The sequence below is a fragment of the Eschrichtius robustus genome, chromosome 5, assembly GCF_028021215.1.
Source record: "Eschrichtius robustus isolate mEscRob2 chromosome 5, mEscRob2.pri, whole genome shotgun sequence".
NCBI classification, from domain to species: domain Eukaryota; kingdom Metazoa; phylum Chordata; class Mammalia; order Artiodactyla; family Eschrichtiidae; genus Eschrichtius; species Eschrichtius robustus.
In genome coordinates, this window is record NC_090828.1 from 47639476 (window position 1) to 47661347 (window position 21872).

The following is a 21872-nucleotide window of genomic DNA, read 5'->3' on the forward strand; positions in this document are numbered from 1 at the left end:
ACAGCCTTAAAAAAAAAAGTGCCTAATCTTTGACATAGCAATTCTAGAATTTTGTCCTAAGGAAATAATCAGAGGAATGCACCGGAATTATATATAAGGATACAAATGCCCCAAAATAAAGTTAAATAAGATATGATACAAATATTTGATAGAATGGAAAACATAAATTCATGCTTCAGAAGAATAATAACATGGGGAAATATCTAATACTTTAAGTGAATAAAATATGCTAATAACAGTGCATAATTCTATTTTGTTAAAAAAATTGTGTGAATGCACTGGAAAAAAGAAAGCATATTGTAAGATATGCTTTGCTATATTTTCTAAAAGTTCTATAATAAATATATTACATTTATAACAAAGAATTCTTGAAATAACACTAACATAGATAAGAATCTACTTCATGTCCTATTTCTAAAAGCATTTCAACATATTATATATTGAGCTCATTAACTGTTTCAACAGCTAAGTAATTAAATTTTCTGCATTGTATTTCATTTAAAGAATATATCCATTATGATCCTAGATCCATTAAAATATTCCAAAGTATACAAGAGCCAGAAAAAGGCCTCACTTCCTGTACCGGCACAAACCAGTGGGCCACCTTGGGCAAATTACCTTTCTCAGTCTTTTTTCTCATCCAGAAAACGACGTAATAATGAGCTGAGCTAGCTCATATTCCTCACCAGCCTTATTGGGAGAATTTACTGAGATAATATATTTCGTAAAAATCACGATGATTAGTCAAGTCCATAAAACTGCTAGACCATTAAAAACAAAAAGAGATGGCTGACATTTGAAAACTTAGACTGAGCTTTTGTTTATAGCTTCCACATTCTGACATTTCATTACAGACTTGAAGACAATGAAAGAAGAACTAAGCGTACATGCTTTATATTGGAAGCTCCCAGGAAACAGAGCTGTCTGTGCTTTGTATCCCCTCAGTGACGAGAACAGTGCCTTGAACAACGGTAGGGGCTTGAACAGTAGTTGAAATACTGAATTTAGATGATTTATAACAGAAATCAAGAGAGCAGTAACTAACACTACTTGCTATTAGGACCAAAAAATCTAAGACGCTCTTTGTATTTCTAGGAAAGCACCTGGATATCCATTCTTGTCTATATCCGTGGCTCCTTTCATTGAATAGCCAAAGCTTGGTGGCATGCTCCGAGCAGCCCACTTCCCTTCAAGGATCTGAGATGGTACCGCATTCAAGCCTGTGGGTCTTCCATTGAAAATATAAACAATTCCTTTTTTATCTTCACCCCCATATGGAGCAGCAATTGCAATATCTGAGAGGGAAAAGGAAGAGGGGAAGAGGGAGGAGAGGGAAAAGAGGGACGGGAGAAGGTGAGGAAGAAAGGAGGAAAGGAGAGTGGGAGGGAGGAAGGCAAGGATGGAGAGAAGGAAGTCTTAGTACTCATCATTATTTCCGTGGAAAAGATCTTAATATCTTTAGAACCCATGTATCATGTTTATCGAAGTTCAGTAGGGTACTCTTTTTTTTTTTTTTTTTTTAACCAATGCCATAAAACCTTTATTTCCACTGGGATTGCATGTGCAATTCTCTTCTCTTTCTGGGAAAGAACTTTTCCCATTCCCCACTCCAGGACACATCCTGGCCATTCTCTCCTCTCCCTTTGGCTGGGCTACCCCATGGGACCTAGGAGACTTCCTGTGGCGGGGAGTTGCGCAGGAGGCAGAGGCAGCTGTGGTCCCACGGCACCCTCATGTGGTGATGTCCAAGATGACAGCCTGCTACTCAGAGTAGGAAGCCCTCCAAGAAGGAATGAGTCCTCTGGGCAGCCAGTCTCTCTACTTCAGGCAAAGCAGCCATGCGTGGTGGCAGTAGGGTACTCTTAAATTCAAAAGCAACAACCAAACTCAAGGAGATTCAAGCAAAACCGTATGGAAATGATATTAATTTGGAGCCAGATATTCCGGGTCTGACCTTGGACAAATCACTTAACCTTTCTGGACCTCAAATGCCTCATCCTTAAAATAGAGGGGAAGGGACATGTAAAAAGATTCATCTAAGGTTCATTCTAGCTCTTAAAATTCTAGTTAATTTAGTTGGGCATGGTTTTCAGGTTTTTTTGAGAAGTCAACCTGACTCAGAAAGTTGAAAGTTATGATTTCATCTCTATCTTGCTCAACTTATACTGAAATGAAATAAACAAATAAAAAGTTTGAAATGCTTTAAAAACAAAACAAAACAAAACAGTACACCAAACAGTCACTATGACCTTTCCTAACTCTAGAATATATTACAAATAATTATGTCCACTTCCCTCTATCTTTGCTGGTCCCACCCTGGACAAGCCATTCTCATTCTTTGCCTGGACCCCTAAAGCAGCCTAAGTGGCCTCCCACTTCTACTCTTGCCCCTATAATCCATTCTCTTCAAAACTGCCAAATGTTAATATCATGTTATCTTCCTTCTTAAAATCCTTATTTCCCAAAGCATTTACGTGTTACCTGGTTTGTCCATTCACCACCCCACTCCCAACCCCGCTTCTACTCTCACTCACTCTTCCTAACAATCCTGGCCCTTTTCTCTGTTTCTTAAAGTCAGCAAGCTAGTCCCCAGCTCTGGATTTATACTTGCTGTTCCCTCTGCCTCAACAGTTCTTGCTCCAGAGCTTATCAAGCTTTGCTCCTTCTGTTTGTCCAAATCACAGTTCAAATGTCATCTTGTCAGAGAGGTCTTCCCTGGCCATCCTATGGAGCAATGCACTCTCCCCTCTCCATCTAGGTACTCTCTATCACGTTACCTTGCCTTTTTTTGTTTAAACCCACAGCCTTTATCACTATCTGAATTTCCCCTTTATGTGTTTACTCTGTGGCTCCTCCACAAAACATAATTTCATGAGAGCAAGGATGTGTCCATCTTGCCTATGACAGCCCCTATGTACCAGCCGTTCCAAACTGACTCAATTTACTTAATATACCCGAAATGTTTTCAGCCCTCTCAATGCTGCAACCCCTGAGACATCAAAGACACCTTGGTCACTCATCTTTTCTTTAAGACCATTATGCCCAAGAATATCTCAAACACTGTGATGACTACATTCTAGTGTTTACTTGTTCACATTAAACTTGCTCCTACTGATGCTAAATTCCTTAAGGACATGGATGGGCTCTAATTTATCCTCTCATTTTTAGCACTTAAAACAGTGCTTGGCCTGCAGTAAGCGCCAACTAAGAATTTGTTATCCTTAAATAAAAAGTAGTATTTAAATTATGTAAGAGTCCTTCTTTATCTTTTTTTAAGTTTCAAAAGATAAATATAACTTCTAAATTGACATGTGCATTAAGAAAGTTTTTATTAAAATACAGTTTTCCAACAGAATATGGCTCTACTCTTGAGAGATGGTTTTAAAAAATTCTCCTTACCTTTTCTAAACCTTTCATTATTTTGTACATTCTAATCATCTTTTCTCTTGGCTGGTATCTGTCTAGTCTGGAGAGCCCTACTTTTTCATGTCATCAGTCTCTTCCTTTGATCATTTTAGTTTCTCTTTTCTGTGTTTTTTCCCTCTGCCTTTCTGGAGAAGTATTGACAAAAACTCCACATAATTGTGGAACATAATTTTATTGTTTTGTTTTCGGCAACCCTCTTGATGATACCTAGGGTTTTTCCAGTGGGTGTAAGTGGAAAGGGAGGAAAACAGCAGCAAAGACATAACAAAGAGTCAATGTCATCAGGTCTGAACAAGGAAAAGATCCAGGTTACAACTAATACTTCATTATATGTATATATAAACTATATATACATATAAACTACAAATACATATATATACACATATAAACTATATAAATATAGTTACATAAATAACAGCTCAGATCATTTTCTCCTGAAGACACTGTCATTCACAATCTACTCTTTGGGACAATAAGACCCCAGGAGACACTTGGGGAGAATAAAATCATCCTCTATGGTATCTATCTCTAAACGTAAAATCTCTTTGTAAAATCGTTGTAAAACTTCGATATTTTTTAGCTGTCATTGCTTATAATTTTTGTGTTCACAGATAATACATTTTAATAGAAATAGGGAAAACAGGATGAGATGTTGTCTGGATCATGGTATTAAAGAAACATTCTTTAAAGTGTGTGGAATATCCTCAAGACAAGGTGACAGCAAACACGTCCAGGCTCTACCAAAGCACCTGGAGACAGGCCCAGCTATAGCGAAGAACTCAAATGTGTTCAAGGTAGAACCTCGAATCTGGCCCTGTGTTTTCTAGGTAGTCTTTGTTATCAATAAGTAATGATTTGGTCTGTTGTATAGTATTCTTTTACAGTTCTATGTTGAACTTTATACCAGAATTCCAATTGATTCATGTTAAGTTCTCTTGGTGGTAAAAAATCTTTAAGACTATTTTAGGAAGCAAAATGTCCCCTTGAGTAGTTTTTCACTAACAATGAAAACTTCTAGGGTGAGAGATGACACTTCCTAGTGTGACATAAAACTACCCACAAGGCAGAAGTGGGGTCTTGAGGCCAAACAAACATTTCCCTTTTCTACTACTAATTGGGAGATTTGAGAGTCATCTGCATTTTTGAAGCTTTCATCTTAATTTATAACTTTCTTTACATTTTCAGGGGGCATATCCCTATATATTGTTGATTATACAAACAAACCAACAGTTCAATTCTTCATCTTGTGACCTCTAGAAAGGTTTTTAGCAGTATTCTTTTTAAAAAAAAAACTTGGTAATTTGTAATCTATATTTCACTCTATAGTAGAAGCCAACTTTGATTTTTAAAGATATCTACAGCTATTAATTAAATTTTTAAATGGGACTATTATAAAACACTGAGCTTATACCTTTTTACTTGTCCCCATGAAGGGAGATATAACCTCCAACAGAATATTCTGGACAGCCACAACAATAAAATATTAGTGGCAAATAATACCTTTGAGGGATGCATTAGGGTCAGCATTGCCTTGACAATATGCCTGGGGGCATTTTTTACACTTGTATCCAAATGGACAGCAGAGGGCACTGCCGCTAAGCAGGACAGAGACACAGAAAATCACCAGCTCACACTGGGCTCCCTGGGAATGCAAGCTCCTTTCTAAAATGAACCACTTTGATAAACTGGTAGATTGGGATTGACATATACACACTACTATATATATATAACAGATAACTAATAAGGACCTACTATATAGCACAGGGAACTCTACTCAGTACTCTGTAATGACCTATATGGGAAAAGAATCTAAAAAAGAGTGCATATATGTATATGTATAACTGATTCACTTTGCTGTACAGCAGAAATTAACACAACATTGTAAATCAACTATACTCCAATAAAAATTTTTTAAAAATTTAACCACTCTGACGCTCTAATTTGAGGCTGCATGAATAATAACTCATGAGAATCAATTTTTGAAAATTTTGCTCTGATTTTTAAGGAAAACGAGCAACTTGTCATTGAACCTGGTGTGTCACTCAAATCCTTCTTTCCAGGAAGGTTTGCTCATGTGAACTTCTACGGGTGGGGTACAGGACTTTTCCAGGTGGACACAGAAAATCAGGACACACAGCTGTTATAAACTTTGACCTTACCATTGAAGCCGTCCTGGTCCAGATCTCCCAAAGGGGCTATGGCACTGCCGAACCTTGCAAAGACCTCAAACCCATTCAGTTTGGTTGTCTGGAAGTCTCCCGAAGCTCTTTGCAGAGACACTGAGACCTGCCCCACCTCCTGGAGTTTGCCATCAGAACCACGATCCATGAAGAGAGGCGCTCCAATAAATACGTCTGCGTAACTAAAAAACAAAATCTTTTTCACCAAAAGCAAGATCAAATTCCATGTGACTACTAATAATCATTTCCTTTCTTATTAAAACTCAAGTTTTCCTCTTTCTACAGCTCGTATAGCCACATTTGAAATGATCATTTCTAATTCAAACCTTCCTTCAGCTCTTTTAAGAAACTATGAGTAATTCATAAAGTTACTTTATTCCTTCATATTATAAAAGCTATTGAAAGCAATTATTAACAACATAAAGGTTTTCTAGTATTCGTGATTAAGGTTGCTTCAAATTGGTTCCTTAAATAGAAAGATTAGCAGGAAGGGGACAGAGAAACAGAAGAAAAAATGTTTAGTTTTAGTAAAGCGTTCATAAACACAGAGGAAAACTGTTTCTGGAAACATTTTTTTAAACTTACTCATCCCCATTAATGTCAGTGGCAGCGACAGAAAATCCAAAATATGCAGCCATCTGGATAATAAGATGAAAATGAAATGTTTACATTTCATCCAACTAGTTTAGACAATTAATATTTGTTGCATATTTATCAAATAGAAAGGGTTATTTTTTTCTCTGCATATAGTGCTTCAATCTAAATTTCTTCTTTTGTTTATCCTACCAAAACAATGACAATCAGTTAATGAGGCTTGTATACTTTCCTAGATTTACTGGCAAGACAGAGCCCACGTATATCATTTCGGTGTCTTCAGCACATGCCATTTAAGTCCAAGTACAATCAAGCCTCCTTCCAAGGCCCCACCTACTGTCTCCCTTCCTCTCCACTTACCCAAAGCACACCAGACAAACACACTACCAGAAAGAGAGACAGTCACAAACAGACGTTTCAATTGAACCCAAGAAGTTATAAATGATGCCTATGCAGTAAAAATAATAATAATTATTAATAGGTCATAAATGGTTCTTCCTATGTGAAACCACTACAACTCTAAAGAAATTACTGTTCGGAAAGATAGAGACTGGAGGGCTTCCCTGGTGGCGCAGTGGTTGAGAATCTGCCTGCCAATGCAGCGGACACGGGTTCGAGCCCTGGTCTGGGAAGATCCCACATGCCACAGAGCAACTGGGCCCGTGAGCCACAATTACTGAGCCTGTGCGTCTGGAGCCTGTGCTCCGCAACAAGAGAAGCCGCGACAGTGAGAGGCCCGCGCACCGCGATGAAGAGTGGCCCCCGCTTGCCACAACTAGGGAAAGCCCTCGCACAGAAACGAAGACCCAACACAGCTAAAAATAAAATAAATAAATTTATAAAAAAAAGATAGAGACTGGAATTCATTTTTGTTTCACATCTCAATCAACTATGTGCCAGTGGTTTTGCTTTTGAATTACACACAGTACAAATGTACTTGGTTTTATCATGGGCTTGTTTTGCGGAGGGAGAAAGAATGTCCTCTCCCCACCACAGGAGACTGCTGGCCATCACAGACAGAGCAGCCTGGCTGGAAATACATGTGAAAAAGGAAAGTTCTAAAGAGACTCCGACATACAAAACAAAACTAGGACAGGTGACAGATTAAAGATGAACTAAAATGAAGGATGAGTCAACAAACCAAAAAAAGTAAAGTTAGCAAAGCTTCCAAAATTTGATTAGCTGAGCTATCAGGAGGGAATGATATGGGAGATTAATACGTTAATCTATTTTGAATTTATACAGTGTAATTGAGAAAATGAAAAGTGCAATCTGTGTTCAATCACAAGGTAATAAAGTGCATTGTATTTGGGGTACCATGATGAAGTGCTGACTGGAATTTAACAGAATACTATTCTTGGGCCTTGGTATTTCAGGGCATCAGACCTGAAACTGTAAAGAAAGGATGGCATTTACTGAGACAAGTCTTGGCCTGGGTATTATCACCAAAATATTTTCCTTTGATTCTCACCACAACCCCATGAGCAAGTTACCAGTATCCCTATTTTTATACATGAGCCACCAGATTTACAGTGGAAAACACCTTGCCCAATGTAGTAGTGAGTAGTGAGAGCCCAGGTCTGTCCTAATGCAAAGCCCATGCTTCCCCCCACAAAAGAGCTAAGGAAGAACAGAGAAAGCATCAAGGATCAAGTACAACAAGATCCAGAGACACACGTGGGCATCTGACAGGAGAAGCTGCTTAAGGTGAAGAAGTCACAACAGCACAAAGTGACAGCCACCCCTGCCACAAGCCTAATGGCTGTCAACTGCAGGTGTCAGCCCTGACCACCACACAAACGGGAAGAGGTTACTGGGGACCTCGAGTCTAGTTTCCCATCCTATCAATCCTCTCACAAAGCCCAACAGAGTCAACTGCACAAGAAGTGGGCTTAAATCCCAGATCTGCAAACTAGGAGACGTATTTTCTCTACCTATTGATTAATTTTTCCTTTATCATTACAGGCGTACCTCAGAGATATCGCGGGTTCAGTTCCAGACCACCACAACAAATCAAATAGCCTAATAAAGTGAGTCACACAAATTTTTTGGTTTCCCATACATATAAAATTTACATTTACACTATACTATAGTCTATTAAGTGCGCAATAGCATGATACAGAATACAGTACAGGATATTATTGTAGAGAATGTCTAGTACTAATTTTTAACTGAAGAATGTTTTACTTCTTGTAGCACAAATGAAGTTTACTTGTAATATCTATAGTAAACACATCTGGGCCATGCTTTGTTTCACATCTAATAAAATTAAAAAGCATAGATCATTCCTTAAAAGAGAATTTAATGTCATCAGCAAGGAAAAAGGAATTTTTTGGTTTTGTATGTGTGCAATTTGATTCTGCATTTCCTTTAAAAAAATAAAGCAGCTATTAGGGCAATTACAAAAGTCTTTACTTAAACAAATCACTTTGGTTAAAACAAAGGAGAAATATTTAAAGCTTATTTTGTATCTATAATATCAAATATTAAACAGTTACTATATATTGAATATTAAACCATCAGAATATTACCAAGAAAAGTTTTAAAGACATTAGGAAGTGCTGGTGTTAAAATGTTAAGGGAGAAAAAAGAACAAAACAAAACACAACACTTTAAAAGCATACCTGTTCACCAGTAAAATTGTGTAAGGAGGACATATTTTTCCCATCATAAATATAAACCTGTGCAGGAAAAACAAAAGCATATGAAATAGAGTAAAATATAAAACAACCCAGATATTTTTAGAAAACACCTTTTAACTTTCCTACCATTCCCAAAGTCCTCGCTGCTCTTGGAACTCCTGAAACAAAGTCTGAAAAGAAAAAAACTTAATTACTCATTTTTAAGGCCAGTATTGGCAACTGCAGGAATAAGTGGTTATATCAGAAAGCTTTAAGTGTTATTTCAGTAGACAATGAGTAAGAGATTTTAAAAACTTGGTACTCCATAATAAATGACCCCAGCATTTTTTAACCACAAAATCAAATCTTTATGAAACATGGAAAGATTCTTGAGAGCCTCAAATAAATACATGTGTGCCCTCGAGGTATTCACAGTCTTGTGAAAGAGAAGAGACAAGAGAAAAGGGCTTAAGAATGAAGAAAAGCTAAACATACAGTAATGAAAGATAATTCAGAGCCAAGTGAAACAGGGTAGAGGTGGCAGTGGCACAGAAATGTGACCAAAATCAGGTAGAGTCTAGGATCCCCAGATTGAGCTCTGAAGATAACAGACAGAGAGAGGATGGGGTAACAGCCTTACTGACAGAGCTCGGAAGGTTACAAATTACGGGCCTGAAGAAAGAAGAAACTATTAAACTATGCCTCTCCAAGAGAACTGAATCTGCTGAAATCAAGAAGGAAGGAGCTGAAGAAATAACCGAAGTGCTGGGGGCTGGAAAGGAGCAGACAAGAGGTCACTGAGGCCCTCAGCCCCCTTGGCTGCTAGAGAATGTTTACCAGAGACCAAGCTCAATTTCAAAACTCTTTAATTGCCGAAATGTTTCTATGCCACTTGTTTCAAATGCTTAGTCTAATTTTTTTAAAGAGGATTAAATATAGTTCAAGTGCGTCATACCATCTATGCCATCACCGTTGAAATCTCCGACGGCCACTGAGTAACCTAAAGGGGAACCAAAGGTAAGACACCATCAGGGCAGGACTGGTTATCTTCAGCGTACTTGCTGACTAAGCTTTCCTGGAAAATATCTTCAAGTAATTTCCTTTAATTACGTAATATTTTGTCCTCTAGGAGTAATAGATTCATACGTGTGTGATAAATGTATCTCAAAGAAAACAATGGAGTTAAATACTTAAATAGTATATCTCTGTTAGAAATATAAACCTGTTTTATCAACTTTGCAAAGGAGTCAGTTAAAAACAGGGTAAATTTGCATTCATCATAAAGAAGCAACAAATAACAGGTTTTCTCAACCAGCAAAATATTAGTTCTGTCATGTATATTTGGTTTAATGAATATGAGAAAGTTAAAGAGAGAGAACAAAAGTTAATAAATCCTAAACCAAAACTGTAGTTTAACATAGTGAATAAAAGTTCAGGAGTCAGACTGCCTGGGCTGGAATCTCAGAAAAAGCAAGTTACAGGTGAGGGGCTTTAGGCAAATTATTTTGCCTCTCTGTGCCTGTTTCTTTATCTATAAAATGGGAGTAAAACAGTAGTACACTTTCACAGACCTGTTGTGAGGATTAAATGAGTTAATACAAGTAAGCACTTAGAACAATGCCCAGAATGGACCAAGCATATCTTAAAGGTTATCTATTATTATTATCATTGTGTTAATAACCATGCTCTTAAATTTCAGTTGCTGACATACAATATAACCTAAGTACTCATAACAAATACGTTCCTTATATTTTAAGAAAATCTTCATCTATTTCACATAAAAGATTTTCCTACTGAAAGCAGCATATGTAAATACAGGACAAATCCACCACAACACCAGAAAATGAATCCATATTTTGATTTTACCTACCCAAATAACTGTCATCAAAAATAGCTTGTGCGGTCCGAGTTGCTAACTGGTTATTATACTGGATGCTATAAACTTTGGGGTCATACTTAGATACAATTTCTGCTACTTGATCTGAAATGAGCTGACCTGAAATAAATATATAAAATAAATTATAATTTGAAATGTGTGGACCTGAAAAAAATATATAAAATAAATGACAAGTTTCTAATGGGAACATTATGACGCAGATGATGGATAGCACCTGCATGAAAGAAAATAGATTAGATACGTCTTTCTCATTATTAGCCTTAATTAACTCTTCTTCATAATACTAAATCTGAAATTTGATTATTTTTTAAGTCACAATTATTTCTATTCAAGCTAGTACTTAAAATTAGTCTCTGCTAAAAAACAAAAATTTAAAAATGCAGAATTTGTTTTAATTCACTAAAAAAAAAAATCAATGTTAAATAAATGGAATCATAAAATCAAGGATTGTTTCCAAACCAAATTTCAAATTAGAACTTGAAAAATCTACTGAAATAATTACTTTTACCTTCATAATAATTTGTTAAACTGATTTTTTTAACAAGTTATTTGGACACTTTTATGAAAGCAGCCTGAATGAGTGAGTTCACTTTTCTTCCCAACCTTAAGTTATTAAGTACACAAGAAATCCAGACAACTACATAAAAATCGACTGCCTCCCTGCCCCAAGAAAGGTTGTTTGATTTATCAAATGCCACCTCCATAACATATGAAAAATAATCTCATTTCTGCTATTTCAGAAAGAAAATCATAATAGCTAAAGATATTAATCTTGTTCCAATTTTTCCAGTCACATAAGCTGAGTCTGTAGGGCAGAAACACTTTCCGTCTGGGTCACTACTTTACCCTCTGTGCCTAAACAGTACCTAACACATAGGAGGGATTCATTAAATATTTCTTGAATCAAAGAACACAGGAAAATTTACCATGTCTTTGGAATAAAACACCATTATCATTTTCCCTATTCTTACAGAGACAATTCTGAGATCCATGGAAAAATTCATCCTAATATCTTACCTATTCACCGTGAAACGTGCTGATTTTAATCTTATTAAAACAAAATATTCTCCGCCCAGTCACTGAGTTTTCAGTTACATATTATATACCATTTATAATAAATCTCTAGTGAACATAATATTAATAGTATCTGTCCTAATTTATAATAAACAGGAATGCATACATTGTGCATACTCAAGGTATTAAAAGAACAAGTCATTTAAACATGTTCACAGCTGTGTCTCTTAAAAAGGCAGAGTTAACAAGGAGTCCTGACTGAGAATCACAAAATCTATCTTTTGTTCCCTCACATGCTCGTCAGATACTTCCCTCCCTTCCACTGAATGACATACCTAGCAGTAAAGAAGAAAAATAAATCCATGTTTTATAGCTAACTAGAAAGCATTAATATCTATTTTCTTACACAGAATCAGAACTGCTATTTTAATTTTCACCGTAAAACTGTAAAACTCAAGTATAATTTCCCTAAATCATTTCATTTTCCAATAGAGGTACAATTCATAGAAATTCAAATTTTTCAGTTTTAGTATGTTTCTCATACTGATCCTCTTTGCCTGATTTTTCTTTTTCTCCTTTGCCATCCCTTCCAATTTTTCACTTATTCCCATTTCTCATTCCTTCTTATTTTCCTTCCATCCTGTTTTCCTTCAGCAAATCTCTTTCTTTAGTTTCCCTTTCTATAAAGCAAAAGCACGGGTTTTCCTACAAGGAAGCAAGTAAAGAAAGCAGAGTGCAGAATACAGAAGTAAAATTCAGAATCAGAAAGTACTTGCAAATCAATACAGTCATAGATTTTCCAGTTCTTCCAAATATTGACAATGCTTGAATAACAGAATCTGGTAAATGGCACTTTTTAGCAGAAAATAAACATGTGACTATATTGACTAAATAAATGTGTCTCTAATGATAAATGAATCATAAACTAAGAAAATAAGCAGATATAGTTACCTATTTTCAAACTGTCAGCAAATAATGATCTGTTATACATTTGTTCAAATGGTAATTTTATTAGTCCTCCGAAAATGACTAAAGAATGTAGTGTTTTATCTTTACATCAATCGTCAATGCCAGTTTAATATATTCTTTTGAAACTTAGTAAGATCCTCTATTTTAAAAACTCCCCAAACACAAAGAAATCATTCTTGATGTCAGTGATTAATGAGAAAATAACCATTGAAATATTTTAATGTACAAATTCAACTTAAGTTTAAAACCATGAGCTTTTGGAAGGCCACAATTTACCTATTACAAATCAGTTCCACACACTTCCTAATGTTTAATTACATCATTTCCTCTAAAGTACAGAGATGAAAAAGTACATATCATAAACAATAAAAATAAATTATTTTAAATTATTTTATAAATTTACTTTATAATTTACTTTTAAAATATTCAGTTTATTTTCTACTAGGAATATATATATAATATATATTATATATTATGTTATATATTTATATATTTTACATACACCTTATATGATGTTATAGTCCTTTTTAAAAAAATTGTATACAGATAGTGATTATACATTTAAATTTTATTTTTCCATTTCTTTGTTTAAAACAATTTGAAAAGTCTCATAGGCACATGATAAGCCAGATGAGTCTGAAACACAGTCATTATTGGGTAATTTTTAAAAGATTAACCTACCTTGCCAATAAAAGCTACCAGGACCACCAAGAAGTACTCTGTCAGCCTAGATTAAATCAAACAAAAAGATACATATTTTAAAACAGGTAGCTTTAAAAATGGAGAGCAATGTAATAAACATAAAAGCTACATATACAAGTATATATGTATATATGACATATATATGCAAATATATGCATATATTAAACATGTATATATTAAAGCAAACAAAATCATAAGTTCTAAACTCATCTAATTCAGTAATTTTCACTATACCTTTTCTAAAACACAATACAATAAATATCAAAAAGGAAACTTATAATATATTCCCTTAATATGTGAAAATATACAAACATATATATACATATAGATTCGTAGATCTTGGCTGCTTCACACACTTGGTATGAAGTGCCATCAGCAAAGTATTATTGGTTACAGTAAGAAAAAAAGTCACTCCTTAATTCTGTATATTACATTTGTGACTACATAGGCAAATTTCCTTTCTAATAATCATTAAAAATTTTTCAGCTAAAGGAAAAATTTTAGTGTCTTGCATATCTAAACAAGAGTGAGGTTAGAGGGTAAATTTTTCAGGGTGTATTAATAATATATACAAATTATACTTGACTAGCATTTCTTACATCTGTAACAAATTATAAGTATCTAATTCAAGGTAGTTAGTGTTTGAACATAATATTTTTAAAATTTCCTCTTGCTGGAGGTAAGAGAAAATTTTTCTCTCTCTACATGGACATAGAGCCTTTCAAGCTTTCAACAATCTCTGGCCATGGCTATGTAAAAGATATTTCTAAGTTGTCTGCTTTAAAATGACACCATTTTTCAGAAATGAGTTGAAGAAAGCAAACAGTTAATATAGCAATGACTGTTCATAGTATGGGAATATTTCTGGGGTTATAGTTGTACTGGCATAAGTACAGAAAATAAGGACACTTTTTGCTTTAATACAACACCTATTTGAGAACACATCATATGAGTTGAAACCTAATATGCATTAATATACTTTACCTCTCTTTGTTTTGCTTCCTTAAATTTTAAATTATAAGTAATTATGAATAAGTTTTGAATTATGAATTTCAAATTGAGTGAATTAAAATCAATTACTTAATAAGGAGAGCCAACTATAATTATCAGTACCTAATCTAGAAAAAAAATTTTAATAGAGATAAAATACAAATTTAAAAAAATAAGAAAATGCTTTATTACTTTTTCTGAATCATGATTATAGTTTCTGTTGTTTTAATAAATTTAAGGCACTTCTGCTTTCATTTTCTAAGAAAGCCATATTAAGCTTTCTAAGGAAGCCCTACTTTTAACCAAGCAATGTATTTTTGAGACTTCTCTAGGAGTAATTAATAGTCTCAGTTTGATATTCAAAATGTTCATATATCCCACAAAAAAAACCCACACACACACAAAAGAAAATTACATAAAGAAAAGTACTTAAGAAAAATTTCCTTTGAAAATATAAATGGAATTCTTAGTTTTAAAAAATAGATTAAAAACTATCAATTTTAGAGAGCATATCAGCTTAGTTAAAAATACATATAGCCCTGTATATGAGATTTCTTACAATAATTAAATTGCTTCAACTTTACTTGTTGCCTGAAGGCACATAATAGATGGCAAATAAGCATGTTTTTCAACTTTTATGTAACTAAACTCTGATTTTGTAAGAAAGCTCCCACTGCTAGCTTTTACAAAAACTCAATTTCAGTCAAAAACAGAAAGGTTTAATAGTCCATAAATTTATCCAACTGGAAATTCTAATATTAATATTAAGTCATAACAGCTATCTATCTTCTACTCAGGAGATTTTCTACTGTCTTCCATTCCATTTTGATGTCTATTTCAAATAAGCAACGTCTCCTAGGGAGAGAATAATATAAAGCAACGGATATCAAAATGCATGGGTCATTTTAATTAGCTGTTTTCATAAAACAGGTAACAGTTATAGAGAATCTGAAGTATTAACCAGTTAATTTTTAACCATGGCTTACATAATAAGGTAGATCTGAATCTCATTCAGTCTTAAATGAGAACTTACTTTAGTAAAATCAATGCTGAATCCTCCTTGACAAAATCCCTGTCCATCAGCATCAATATTTTCTAAAATAAAAAGATTGGAAATATACACAAACCCCAAAACAAACAACACAAAACATGAGAAAAATCTGATATCACTGTAACTGTAAGATAATGTACTAGTCTCTGAGAGTGTTCATTCACTCAGGCACTTAATGAGTTATTAACACATTCTAAAAAAGTTATTTAGTATGCATGTTTATCAGCACCCATTAATCAGAAATGGCAACAGAGAGAGATGAAAGTACCTGGACCAGTCAGCAGGGGACAGAAAGATAACCTAAGACGGTGGATTTCAAACTTTTTATTTTTAACCACAACCCACAACAAGATTATAGTTTATATCACAGCCCACACAACCCAGCATACACACATTATATTTCATTCCATTTTTTAAAAATTACTGGTTATGACTCATACTTGGATTTCATAAAACAAAGATGAGTTGTAATCTATGAGTTAAAAACTCCAATCTGAAATTTCTATTTCTTACTCTTATTCTCCTACAGTTGCTAGGTCTTCACTAAGTTATTATGAATACTTATAAGGAGATACCTACATTCCTGATACATACATTTCCTATACATACATTTACATCCAACAACAACAACAAACCTGAAAAAAAGTAGTTCAGAATTTTGGGAGATGGCCAGACCCTAATTTAATATTCTGCAACGAGCAAAATATGAAAACTACTCTCACAACACATTTAGAAAGTCAACTTTTTTAAACATGACACTTTTAAGTATTCTCCAAATGATAATAGACTCGATTGTTTTACTCCTTTATACTCAATTATTAAGTTGGCCAATAATAACTTACTCAATTATTAAATTGGCCAATAATAATTAACTCTAATCATGAGTAATACTGTACCTAGAAGGAACAGTGAGCCTGAAGACTCTTCCTTGTTTTATTTTGAGGATAATAAGTAACAATGAAAAACAGCTGCTCTTCAGTCATCAAGGAATTCTTGTAGTCAATGTCACAATATCTAAAGAATTTTGCTATAGTACTCCTGTATTTGCCACCCAAATACGGGAACCAAAAACATCTACTTTCAGTCATGAGGACAACTTGCAAGAATTTTTGTCAAATACTCCCATCTAAAATTTTGAACCCATTTTAAAACCTGGGAACTGCCCCAAGATTACACACTTAATATCTAAATTTAGAATTTTTTTTAGAAAATAGCCTCAAGAGTATAATGCTACCCCAATGTAAATTTTTCTAACCAAGAGGCAATGGGAAAATGCAAGGCTGGGGCTTCCAGTGTCTAGTGAATCATACTAAGGAATTCTGCTCTGACCTCAAGTCAGCCGTTTATTTCCTTTATTTGAGTTGCATCTGGGGAACTATTTCAAGCTATTTATAAAGACATCCTTTTTGGATTATCATACTGTACAATTATCGACTTTATTTGGTTTCCCAGAACATCCAGCTAGAAACATGACCGTCCTTTAAAATTTTAACAGGTACCTATTAAACAGTGCGAATGTAAAGAATTTTATGTTGACTATAATCTATTTCAGTGAAGGCTTTTGTTTTTTATTTCTATGGACAATTAATACTTCTGCTATTTGTTAAGCCTGACAGTATTATAAATAATGTTATTGGTTATGATAGTAAGAGCAGCTAATGTTTATTAAGCCCTTACTGTGAGCCCAGTACCGTACTAAAGCATTTAAAATCTTTTAAAATCTATACAGCAATTCTATGAGAGATACTATTATTAGTCACAATTTACATATAAGGAAACTGAGGCTCACAGAAATTAAGGAACTTGACTATGGTAAACCACCTAGTAAATAAAAGAGCATGGATCTGAGGTGAGAAGTGTCTACACCACTAGGCGGCACTATCTCAAGCCAGCAGTGCATTTATAATTCCCTAAACAACCATCAAGGGGAAGAAAAAACAAACTAGAAATCACAACTGAGAAAAATCTATGTGCAAATAACATTATCATCAGAAAGTAGACAGAAAGAACAAAGACTCAGTCTGAGCATGGAGATGAAAGAGTATTTAAATCATATGATTTGTGGTTCAGGCACTTTTAGAACAGGAAGACATTTAGCCTATTGTATAATGCCAAGAATGGTCATAGATACAGTAATGAGAAGCCAAAAGCAAACATAATCAGTAATAAGGTAAGTTTTTATAGAGCGTGACGTTCCATAAAAACAAAAGCATGAGGTGAATGGACCTAGAGTCTGTCATACAGAGTGAAGTAAGTCAGAAAGAGAAAAACAAATACCGTATGCTAACACATATATATGGAATCTAAAAAAAAAAAAATTGGTTATGAAGAACCTAGGGGCAGGACAGGAATTAAGACACAGACGTAGAGAATGGACTTGAGGACACGGGGAGGGTTAAGGGTAAGCTGAGACGAAGTGAGAGAGTGGCATGGACTTATATATACTACCAAATGTAAAATAGATAGCTAGTGGGAAGCAGCTGCATAGCATAGGGAGATCATCTCAGTGCTTTGTGACCACCTAGAGGGATAGGGAGGGTGGGAGGGAGACGCAAGAGGGAGGAGATATGGGGATATATGTATATGTATAGCTGATTCACTTTGTTATAAAGCAGAAACTAACACACCATTGTAAAGCAATTATACTCCAATAAAGGTGTTAAAAAAAAAAGCAAACAACAAACAAATGAACAACAAAACCCACAAACTACCACCACCAAAACAAGCAGTTATCAAGAAGTTGGCAATGTAGCCCTACAAAGCTGGCAGCCTCGTGTAAAATCAGCCATTGGGTTACACAATTTATTGAAGTATGAAGAAGACATAAAATACTAGAATTGCATCTCTGAAGTCTTTTGCCTAAATCAGCGTTTTACCAGTGATGAATCACCCATGACTACAGATATACAGGTTGTTGGCAGAGTGCAAGAATATAACCCAAGTTCTGAGATTCCCACTCTTGAGTGTTCTTCTCTGGGCAGGTTGCCCCTTGTACTTTGGGCCTGCAGATAGCTTAATACATCAAAGGTTGAGCCCTGAAGTACATACAATGATCAAGAGATATCGAAAGCCAGCTTATTAGGAAGAAAGGCATTCACTTTGATTTTTTTAAGATTGTTCTCTCTGCTTTTTCTAATATTTGAGGTATTACTATTGAGATCGGGGATCAGCAAACATCTTCTGTAAAGGGCCAGGTAATAAATGTTTTAGGCTTAGGGGCTATACAGTCTCTGTGGCAAGGACTCAACTCTCCCTTTATAGATAACATGAAAACAAATGGGTGTGGCTATGTCCCAATAAAACTTTATTTACAAAAACAGGCTCACAAGCCATAGTTTGCTGATCTGATTGGGATGTTAAATACTTCAGAAAATAAGGTTTAAATGTCTGTGCTTAAACCAAATAAGTGAAAGCATTATGAGCAGCTACACCACGCAGTCTTAATCCTTTAAATACATGTTAAGAAGAGAACTGGTCATTACTGAAGAGGCAAAATGATGAAAAATATTAGCTGAAGGTGGCAGTCTATCCTCAAGGGATCATCATTAGAATGCTTGTTTTCAGAAGGGTTCTTGTCCTCTTACATCAGGAATTATCCAAACCTGCACTTGTGAAAGCAGTATTCTCTGTAGAAAAGTTGTGCTTAATACAGAGGAAACAGAAATGGAAAACATTTTCTATTGTTAGTAATACAGGGAAAAGATTCCTTTGGAATAAGACAGACCTGGGTTAAAATCCTCACTAGATCACTCACTACCATAAGATGTAGGAAAAAAATGACTTCAATTGTCTGGATCTCAGTTCCCTCATGTATCAGAAGAGAATAAAGGTGATTTTACAGGTGTGTCTATCACATAAACAATAGGTTACAAGCCTGGCACACAAGGGTTTGCTCATCCTTCAGAGCTACGAAATTATCTTCTCACCATAGGAACATTTTTGCGATACAGAAATTAAAAACACAAATTTAGTCCTCACATTTTCCACATGCCACCAAAGACAACAGTACTATGACCAAAACACCAACAGAAGGTGGTGTAGTCAGACACTAAGGATAAAGCTGCCCACCTCCTCCGTTCTCGCAGGGTGTGCTTTCTGACCTACTCTAATAAAGTGGTTACGGGTACGTATCATTCTTTTCATGTTTACCTCCCACTTACAACAAGTCGGGCCAAGGCAGTGGGCTAAGAAATAAGTGTTTAATGAAATCATTTGCAATTTCTCAGAGGTTCAACTGCTTAGAATTTTGAAGACTAAATAGATCCTTTGGTGTCACAAGTTGCCTAATATGGAAAAAAAGTCTAGCAATAAGAGTCTTACATGTTGCACTTTTGTTATTAATTCTCTCTACTACACTACCTGGTGACCAGTGGAACAGAAAAAGTAATGGCCTAAAAAGTGCTCCAGGTATAAACACCACACTGCATTTCAAGAAGCTATTTTTATGTTTCTGATATAAAGAGGATCTGGAGTGGTGGCCAATTCAACAATAGTGGAGAAGCAAAAGGACTGCAATCTCCAAGAAGGAAAACGTATACAGAGTTTGGAAAAGCATAATCAGAATTACAAGTGCTCAAAATCATCTTTAGTCACAATATAAATTTCATTGGAAATTTCAAATAATATTAGAGAACAGGGTGAGATCTTTTAGATCAAGAGGAGTGAGCTTAGTCAACAGACTGACAAAGAGACTGATTAAAAGCAAGGAAATTCAGACTCCGACTCCTGAGCCCAAGGTTTCACCTTCCTATAAAAACTCTAGCTCCTTATGACAATTTGTTTTTTACTTGTAACATCATTACTAATATAGAGCTGCAGTTCTCACATTTTGGTATCCATCAGAATTACCTTGTACAGTCTGTTAAAAATGAAGGTAGCTAGGCCTGACCCAGACCTGCTGAATCAGAATCGTTAGCTGTGGGGTCTGCATCTCTGTTAGAGAAGCTCAAGGGAGCACCTTTTGACTAACAGTGACTAAAAATGCAGATTTCCAAAATCAAATATTAAGCATTACTGACCAAGGAAGATGAAAACTAGTTCTTAGGGAGAAAGATAAGCCTGTTGACTGCATATTCGAAATTTCTTTACATTAATAAAATTGCCTTCATTTTGCTGTCATCAAACAGCACCGTATGTCTACAAATTTTAACACACATACACACACACCCACACACTTTTTTTTAACAGCCTAGGCTCCCCAACCCTCTTTGTAAAAGCTGGTCAACTTCCTACACATACTTGATCTGCACGGAGCGTACTCAACAGTCTTTGTACCATCCTGCAGAAAGCACGTTCCAACAGGCTCTCGCTCCTGTTTCATTTCAGTCCTCCAGTGGTACAGTGGGGCACAGGCCTGAAATCAAAGCGGGTAGTCCATGCATTAAAATTCTCTGAAAAAAAATTAGTGTTTCGTATAATCTATACTACCTCAGATTACAATATCCCTTTATAAGCATTTCTAAAAATGAATCAAACCTATCCTTTACCTTAAATTCCTTATCACAGTAGTGGATAAAGATTTTTAAAGTACTCTTCTCATATGCTTCTAAAGGCCATATTTGTAGTCTAGGTATTTTTTTTTTTTTCAAAATAGCAAAATCATTATTTTGAGTAGCACCTTTCTTGATGACGTTAGGTGCTAAACTGAAGGGCACAGACCAAATCAATATTTTAACTAAGTAACACTCTCATGTGCGTAGAATATATCCCTAAGTTATAAAGCAAATAATTTATCAAGTTAAGAAGAGAGTAAAAGAATTTGCAGTGCTTATTTTATTGACTTTCCAAATAAACTATGACCTTTTTGCTTTCAGAGTTATAGACTTCAACACCATGTAAAAGTGGTAGAATGCATGTTTTTTAACAGCACAGTAATCTACCAAAGTATAACAATTTAATTTGCTGGAAAAAATTCAATGACTTTTCTATAATATCCTTTGAAGCAAAACATTTTAATACAAACACTGCAGACAACACTGGGCTATTTTATATTTACCCTAAAAACTGAAAGTAAGAAATCACTGCCACTTCTCTACATGTACCTGATGTTCCAGAGTGGAGTATTTGCCACTTCTGCATATTTTTGCTTCTTTGTACCTCCTTCTGCCTAGAATGCCACCATTCTCAACCTCTCCCTTCGCCTCCAATTGCTAAAATTTGACACATCCTTTAAAGCTCTGCCGAAATTTCACTTCCTAAACAAATCCTTCCCTGATGCCCCACAATCCGATGGAAAAAAGAAGAAAATAATAAATACTATGCAAGTAGTTAAAATAGGGAGGGGCTCTCTGAGGAAATGAGAGTAGAGCTGAAATCAGAATGACAAGGAGCCAGCCCAAGTGAAAAGCAGTAAGATGAGCATAAGACAGGCAGAGGGACAAACACGAAGGAACTAACTGAAGTGACTTGGTATGGAAGGAATAAAAAGA

The 21872-nt window shown here is 35.1% G+C and overlaps 1 protein-coding gene across 2 annotated transcripts in view; it reads right to left on the bottom strand.

Moving 5' to 3' along the window:
* ITGAV (integrin subunit alpha V) overlaps positions 1 to 21872 on the bottom strand; it is an 88670-nt gene that overhangs the window by 31238 nt on the left and 35560 nt on the right. For both annotated transcript variants that reach the window (XM_068544817.1, XM_068544816.1), the window contains exons 4-13: positions 20683 to 20797; positions 15427 to 15488; positions 13383 to 13428; positions 10692 to 10817; positions 9777 to 9821; positions 8969 to 9012; positions 8825 to 8881; positions 6192 to 6244; positions 5586 to 5788; positions 1104 to 1295 (exon numbers count right to left, since the gene is read on the bottom strand). In XM_068544817.1, the coding sequence (XP_068400918.1) occupies positions 1104 to 1295; positions 5586 to 5788; positions 6192 to 6244; positions 8825 to 8881; positions 8969 to 9012; positions 9777 to 9821; positions 10692 to 10817; positions 13383 to 13428; positions 15427 to 15488; positions 20683 to 20797 (943 nt within the window). The remainder of the gene's footprint in view (positions 1 to 1103; positions 1296 to 5585; positions 5789 to 6191; positions 6245 to 8824; positions 8882 to 8968; positions 9013 to 9776; positions 9822 to 10691; positions 10818 to 13382; positions 13429 to 15426; positions 15489 to 20682; positions 20798 to 21872) is intronic.